The sequence below is a fragment of the Gekko japonicus genome, unplaced genomic scaffold, assembly GCF_001447785.1.
Source record: "Gekko japonicus isolate JY-2015 unplaced genomic scaffold, Gekko_japonicus_V1.1 scaffold2345, whole genome shotgun sequence".
Taxonomy (NCBI): domain Eukaryota; kingdom Metazoa; phylum Chordata; class Lepidosauria; order Squamata; family Gekkonidae; genus Gekko; species Gekko japonicus.
Genome location: NW_015172077.1, coordinates 106,466 through 114,631, shown reverse-complemented (window position 1 = coordinate 114,631; position 8,166 = coordinate 106,466). Strand labels below are relative to the sequence as shown.

General features: G+C 47.9%; 1 protein-coding gene across 1 annotated transcript in view; it reads left to right on the top strand.

Moving 5' to 3' along the window:
• Positions 1-7,911, top strand: part of LOC107118524 — an 11,440-nt gene extending 3,529 nt beyond the window's left edge. Inside the window, exons 4-7 of the mRNA XM_015420881.1 lie at positions 2,032-2,191; positions 4,239-4,391; positions 4,739-4,891; positions 7,528-7,911. Coding sequence (XP_015276367.1) covers positions 2,032-2,191; positions 4,239-4,391; positions 4,739-4,891; positions 7,528-7,700 — 639 coding nt within the window. The 3' untranslated portion in view covers positions 7,701-7,911. The remainder of the gene's footprint in view (positions 1-2,031; positions 2,192-4,238; positions 4,392-4,738; positions 4,892-7,527) is intronic.
• The last annotated feature ends 255 nt before the right edge of the window (positions 7,912-8,166 follow it).

The window sequence follows — 8,166 nt, the reverse complement described above, 5'->3', positions numbered from 1 at the left end:
GTGGTGTGGATGCCTGGGGTTGTTGCGGGGGGGGGGGGGGGTGCCAAGGATTTTCTGGCAAGGTTCAGGATCAGAATCCAGGCGTGAGCCTTTTAAGGAGCTGGGGGGTGTGTGTGCAATCTTCTCTCCCGTTTCCCCCTGCTAGATGGTTGTTTCTTGCTGTGATTTGTTCCCAGTTGGGAATCTGATAGTGCCAACAATAGCTGGAATGGGTGAGGGGAGAGCACCTTGGCTTTGCCCTTTTCAAAAAAGCACAAAATTGTTTTATTTCAGAGAGTTTGTTTGGTTGACGGGGGAGTAACCGTCAAGAAGGTATTGTTGGGAAGGCGTGGTTAGGATAGCTGCAGCGTGGCTTCGTGGACATAGCGTTTGGTTGAGGGCAGTGGCGGGCATTCTCTTGGCTGCCACTCCCTCTCCCCTCCCCTCCCCGTGCTTCCCCTGCCTCTTTTAGGAGGCAGCGACACAAGTCTACAATCCAATAACACCCATCTATGAATTGTTTCTTATTTTAAGTGTTTCATTGCTGAAACTGCTTTTATCACGTCTTCGGACAGCGCTGGCTCTTCGGCTTTGAAACAGAGATGAGCACCGCAACCCTAGAGTCGGACTCGACTGGCTTTTGAGCAAGGGAACCTTTACCTTTACTATTTTATCGCTGTTGTTCATCACTCAGAGCCCTGAGTACTAGAGCGATTCATGAATCAAAATTATAAATAAACTAAGAGTAAGGCCCATTGTGGGAAGAAATACAACGAGATCTAGAAGGAAGCTCCAGATGAGTGTCCCGACTGTGGCTGGTGGGGCGGCAGAGGGAAGCGGAAAATGGAGGGAGGCAAGCCATGTTTCTTTCCTTCTGCTTAGCTATAAGGCAGGGCTGTCTCAAGTCATTTTGCTGCCCCAAGTGGGTAGAATGGGAGGACAGCCTCATGGTAACAGATATGGTTCTCTCCACCTCTGACTTATTTTTTGAGGGGGAGGGGGGTGTTAAGCAGTGGCAGCTAAGGTAGAAAAGCACCTCCTCCTGTGCCATGTTTTCCGGGAAATTCCTGGAGATTTGAGGGATGGAACCTGGAGAGGGTGAGGTTTGAGGAGGGGTGGGACCTCAGACTGGTACAATCTATAGACTCTACCCTCCCAACCAGCCATTCCCTTCTGGGGAACCACTGTTTCCAATCTCAGGAGAGGGGTGGAAATCACTCAGAATTACAACTGATCTCCAGGAGGAAGAGAGGCAAGGCTGAAATCAGAGGGGCAGATAATGGCAGGTTGATGCTTGGCTGGGAAGGGAGATAGAGTTCCCAACTCCAGGTTGGGAAATTCATGGAGATTTGAGCGGTGGAGCCTGGAGAGGGTGAGGTTTGAGGAGGGGTGGGGCCTCAGACAGGTACAGTCCCATAGATTAGACTCCACCCGCCAGACCAGTCATTTCCTCCTGGGTAACAATTGTTGCCAATATCCAGGTGAGGGCTGGAGATCACTCAAAATTACAACTGCTCTTCATGTAGCAGAGATCAGTTCCTCTGGAGAAAATGGTGGACTCTGTGTCATTATACCCTGCTGAGGTTGCTACAGCACATTGATGCTGAGTGCCCAAGGCCTTGGCACTCTCTCAGCCTCTTTCTAGAGCTCGTTGTATTTATTTCCACAACGGACCTTATTCCTAGTAAATAAATAAAACAAAACAGAACATGGGAAGGTTTTTTGCAGCTTTGTTTTGATAATATAAGTTTGGTTGCTCTGTTTCAACCCACATGGCTTTTTAACAGAAGGAAGGAAAGGAGTTAAAACATAAAGACACACAGACATAATGCCAAACAGTGGCCTAAACCAAGCCATCGTAATGATTTTCCTTCCGGCGTCCACCTGGCGTCAGGATTCCTGGCATCAGGAATCGAATTCCAAGCAGTTCTTTGTGGAGAAGGGAATGTATGTGACATCAGGTTTGTACTGGATGACTTATAACCCAGTTTAAGTCTTGCCTCAGCGCTGTAGATGTGAGTAGGAATAACTGATGTGCTTTTTTCCCTCCAGAGAGGCAAGTTTCGTCCTCGCCTGCAGCAGCTGGTGGCCACCAACTCCAGCGAGGCAGTGGAGAGCTGTACTGGGAAGGCCTTCGGGCTCCTCCCGGACGTAGCAGCTGCCATAACTGAGCTCAGCAGGCTGAAGGCCGTGGGGCCAGCTACGGCATCAGGTGAGAAATGCCCTGGACTGTGACAGATGGCTGTGCTGTGGTACAGATGGGAGTGACAAATGGAAGAGCCTAAAGCAAAGAGAGGAGAGAAGTGGCACCTTCCCATAACACCGAGCACTTCTGGGCAGGCGGTGTCTGTTCCGAAGAATCCCGGGAGGCTGCTTCTTCTTTTGATGCAAAGGGGGATTCCAGAGCGGAGTCCCCCACCAGCAGCCTGAAGTGGGAGAGTCCATCCTGCTACCTCATTGGTAGACCCACCTTCACCTGGTCCTTGGCTGGGATTTTTGTGACTGCCCTTTTCAACATCTGCCTGAAGCACGGGGTGCTTATAATTCTTTGCTGCTTTTTGATTTATGATCTCTGCAACTCTCTCATCTTGCGGGGCTCTCTGCATTCAGACAGCTGCTGCTGCTGTTTTCCTATTTGTCTGGTGTCACTGTGATCTCAGTTCTGCTTCCCCTGCCTTTTTTGTCATTTTGTTTTTCTCCACTGCTATCTTCCAACACTGGTAATGTGACAGTCTGGCAGCTGTTTCTAGGAAGCTTCCGATGAAACTTTTGGCAATTATTTTGCTGCCCAACTATTTGTTTAAATTAATTCTCACCAATAGATTTCTTTAGCCTAGACTGTTGTCTAGACTGAAGGGTGCCTAAAGGAATGCAGGAGCTGGCCATCCCGGATTCCAGAAAAGTAATCAGGCCATGATTATTTACCCCTCAAAAAGTGTTTTACAAAAGTCAAGGTCGCTGCCCCAAGGAACATACCATCTACTATGCACCATAAGGGAGGGGAGGGATGTGGAAGCAGTGAAGCAACTGCAAGTACCGCCACCATTCACTGTGTGTGAAGGACGGTGGTGTATAAGAATGCCAGTAAAGACACTTCACTTCGGAAGCAGCCTTTGCCCCACACCTTACTGGCTCTTGGCTGGGCAAAAAATCCAAACCTCTCAGGATCCTGGTTAAATCAGTTCTCAACACCAGTCACTTCAAAGAAAGCTAACTTTATTGAGACATTGATAGATACCATCCTGAACACGAGCTATTGTTAGGACTGAAGTTGAACACGCGAAGGTTACAGATCTAGCGTGTTCAAGTAAAGGCACTGAAGACCAGGATCCTATCACCCCATGGTATTTGCCCACCAGAATTAACAGTCAACTGCCCCCCCCCCAGGCATGTACTTCTCCCAGAGCATCCCTCCTGCCAAAACTGTTGCCTACCCCACCCCAGACATGTAGCCTCTACTCAGTAAGAAAAACAGAATAACAGATATTTGAGAAGCCAGGACATTTGGCCCCACTGAGGTGACAACAAGCCTCTGGCACATCAAACCTCCTCTCTCAATGGGGCAGGCGAGCTGTAAAATGCCTAAGGCGCCTGATAAAACCTCTCTGTTGGTCTTTACTGCAGCAATTTCACCCTGGTAAGAAATAAGCCCAATACCTGACTTGTATTGGCCCTTGTGTTTCAGGTCACTTGCGCTTTGTAACGAGGCTTTCATTAGGCCCTTATATGTTCTTATTGTCTTTGTAATCAATACATGTATTTTTGTGCATAATAAGTTTAGGCTAGGTTTTTAATATTGGCCCGCTTTATCAAGCTTCTTCCTTACCCTCGTGGTTCTTGATTCCATGTCTTGGGTCAAGTTTGTCTTCCCCTCCCTGTGTCTGACTGCAGTTCCACGCTGCCCTGCTCGACCAGAGTTTTCACATCCCACTGGGTGTTTCCCCGTTGGTGCGTATTCCACCTGCTACATGTTGCTTTAATTTTTTTTTTTTTAAGACTGTACGTTTTCAGCAGGGAGGTCCTGCATTTGGTCGTGTAAAGCTGTCTGAACAGCAGCCGTGGCTGCACTTTATAAATAAGACAGGACCTGCTACATGTTGCTTTAATTTTTTTTTAAGGTCGTACGTTTTCAGCAGGGATGTCCTGCATTTAGTCGTGTAAAGCTGTCTGAACAGCAGCAGTGGCTGCACTTTATAAATAAGGCAGAATCCAGAAGCCTTTTTCTTCTGCTTATCAAGTTGGTCTGTTTTCTGTTGCAGCAATTTTGGCTGCAGGAGCTCCGGAGGCTGCAGCAGTTATGACCGACGAGGCAATGGAGTCCATCCCGGGCCTCGGGCCTATTCAGTACACACTCAAGCACTATATGATCTACCTGAGCAAGATCCAAAGCTGCGTTGAGAAGCTCAACAAAAGTAAGTTGGCAGAAACCATGCTCTGGGAAGCATTTATCTGGGAGTGAGCAAGGTGTGGTGCAGAGCACCAGCGCTGTCATTTGTGAAGGACCTGAAATCGGGGCTGTGTGAATTCTGCTCTTGGTCATCAAAATACCCATGGTGCATTTACCCATGTCTGCAGGAAGGATGATGAATCCCATCCCTGGATATATTATTGAAAGTAAGCCAGTCGTTTTCAGCAGGGATGTCCTGCATTTAGTCGTGTAAAGCTGTCTGAACAGCAGCAGTGGCTGCACTTTATAAATAAGGCAGAATCCAGAAGCCTTTTTCTTCTGCTTATCAAGTTGGTCTGTTTTCTGTTGCAGCAATTTTGGCTGCAGGAGCTCCGGAGGCTGCAGCAGTTATGACCGACGAGGCAATGGAGTCCATCCCGGGCCTCGGGCCTATTCAGTACACACTCAAGCACTATATGATCTACCTGAGCAAGATCCAAAGCTGCGTTGAGAAGCTCAACAAAAGTAAGTTGGCAGAAACCATGCTCTGGGAAGCATTTATCTGGGAGTGAGCAAGGTGTGGTGCAGAGCACCAGCGCTGTCATTTGTGAAGTGTCTGAAATCAGGGCTGTGTGAATTCTGCTCTTGGTCATCAAAATACCCATGGTGCATTTATCCATGTCTGCAGGAAGGATGATGAATCCTATACCTGGATATATTATTAAAAGTGAGGCAGTGTGCACAATGCCTCTTCTGTTGCATTATATTTTTAGTATTTTTAACTCTTTTGCTTCAGTTAATCATAAGAAGGTGCAAGTTAAACCAACGCTTTGAAATAAACCTTGCTTTGCTCTTCAACGTGGAGTTATTTTGAATGCTTGGGATCCAACAGTAAGGGGCCCAGGAGACAATCCTTGTCTGTAACCCTGTCTGCGTAAGAAATCAAACAGGAAAAGCCCGTGTCAACCATTACACTACTCATGAAGGAATACTGGGAACTATAGGCAGGCAGGGAGAGGACAGGGGTCTCTTTCAGGGAACCCTCAGCTGCCTCACAAAACTGTAGAGCGCTATCACACGCACAATTAGCCACACCATAGGCGAGAATGCCGGGCGGATTTAAAGGGCGCTATCAGACACGAACATCCGGGAAGCGTCCCGCACCCGCCAGCAATCCATTTTGCTCCGCCGCAGAAGTGGAGTAAAAAGACACCATAGAAAGTCCGGTAGCAAACGGGTTGCTACGGGCCACGGATGGACTTTCCCCTGTCTGATCGCTCCAGCACGCTCTCATGGCGTCGGGATGGGCTGATCAAGACATCCCAACTCTATGCCATTGTTTTCCCCCCCCTTCTCAGTATGCGCATCATCAAACACTCCATAGGGAGCCTTCGTGCTGAGATGCGATTCATTGATTCCCCGTTTAAGCGCTTCAGGAACAAACAGCCAAAAAAACCCCACCCGAATCACCCACGGTTGTGTCTGATCACGCAGTGACGGGCTGCCTCCGCAGCTTCAAAGGACTGTGTGATCACGCAACTGCAAGTCAAATTCCTCCAGGGGAAATAGCCTCGCTCCCCCCCCCCCCGCACATTATCTCACGTGTGTGACCACCACCGTAGTTTCTAGGCTTGTTCAGAAGAAACCAAGGCTTATCTGAAATGAAGTCAGGCCTTCACAATCTCTTTTCAATGGCCAAGTCTGTGTTTAGCCCTTCATCTTCTGGACCTTAGCCATGCCACCATGGAAGCTGCCTTTCCATCATTTAAGGCCCCGGTCACATGGGCCGGATATCGTGGGGGGAGGCGTGGCTATTTGCCCCAGAGCGAACTACTGCGCGGCAGCCGGATCAAACGTCCCGGACGCCCGACGTCCCGCCGACGTTGTGTGACCGGACCCCTTGTAACGTTAACAGAATCCTGTTACTGAGAGGTGCCAAAGTGCGCATAGCACAAAAATGGGAGCAAATAAACCCTCTCATCAGTTCAAGCTTGGAACAACCAGAAATGGTAGCAGATAAAATTTCATCACACTTAAAGGGAATAGAAATCCCTACCTATACTTCCAGCTTCCAAGAAAAGCGATTTCTTTATTTTGTTATACTCTTTTAGTTTAGTTTACTTAAATTTACATGTAAGGTCATCTTGTATATATAATTTTAAATCAATACAAGCAACACGATCTTGATGCAGCTGAGCTGTATTCTGAAATGCTTGTTTCATAACAGTACTTCATGGTAACGGATAAGCATCTACACATAGTTTTGATTGTGTTCACATCAGTGAGTTGCTAGTAAGTTATAATTGCTTTCTTAACTTATGAATGATTTGACATATTTGTTCAATGTAACATGTGGCGAACCTTTTAAAATGAAATTGTTAAGCTTTTTTTAAAAAAAGAAACAAGCAAGATGCGTGTGCCTGCTTGCACAGGCTGTGTCCACAGAATTGCCCTCCACAACTAGTATTCAGAGGTCGACTGCCCCATACTTTCCATTTCGCCTTAATGGGTAATAGTCACTTAAGGACTCTTCCCTCCATGAATTGGTCTAGTATGCTTTGTGGGCTCCTTAAGCTTGTGGTTGGCACTTAGGGTGTGCACCGAGCCAAAAAAAACCCCTTATCGGTATTTATTGGATATTTTCTCAGCCGATCACTGAGGGGGCTAGTGATTTGGCTATCCAAAAATGGCTGTCCTGAAAAATCCCAAAAATATTTAGGATTTTTCAGGGCCACGGTATAGCCACAGGTACATGAATGAACTTGGGAGAGACAGAGTTTCTCCTACCTCCACCCTGTGCGTACTTTTATCAACCTTTCTAAAAGTAAAAAAGTACTTGCAAAGTATCATAGCTGTGGGATTCAGCTCTGGGCCACGAAACTTGTGGGGCAGTCCCAGGCAAGTGAATGTCTCAGGCAGAGGTCTTTTAAATTACCTACTGCTTGGTCTTTTTACCTGGAGATGTCAGGGATTGAACATGGCACCTTCTGCATGCGAGACGGAGGCTCTTCCACATGAGCCCCGCAGCCCCTCCCCTGCAGTTGTCGTCAGCCACTGTTGTGGCCCCTTAGGCTGCCCTCTTCAGAATGTGCCTCTAATGACAAGCTTCTGACTAGGATCCTGTCTGTACTTGGCCTCATTGTTTTGGACATGTTTTCCAGCAGATGCAGAGAAAACGTGGATGCCCCACCTCGTGGAAAAGTGCCTCTGGGCTTGGGCCGTAGCCAAAAAACTACAGCTGCCATTGTTCGAGACACTTGGTGCAGAGAGGGAGGAAGCCGGGTGCAACGCAGAAGCAGGCGAGGAGCCCTCAAAGAAACGGAAGAGGAAGTGAACAACACTTTGGGTGCCGTGAATGTTGTTTGTTTGTTTTTAATTGCTCAGTTATGCTGAGAAAAACAGCAGCATCCCTAGTTCAAGAGTCATGGCTTTGTAAGCGGCATTTGCATGACTGATGGTTCCAGAACAGCATAGGCCACCTGTGCCACCGAGGATGCTAAGGCTGCAGTGCAGAATGAATGGAGCAGGGCAGGGCAGGAACGCAATGTTCCCTCTAAGCCGCGCAGTCTTGTGAGCAAACATTCTACTTTGTGAGCTACTGGCATTAAAGCTGTGAGCCAGCGATTTGGCTGCTGCATCAATTAGTTTGCTCTGGAGCCCTCCTTCCTGAGCCAAGGCAAAAATGTGTGAGCCGGAGGCTAACAAACTGTGAGCTAGCTCACACTAACTCAGCTTAGAGGGAACACTGGCAGGAAGGTCTGCATCATTCCATGCCGGGGAACAAGGCAGCCGAGACCAGA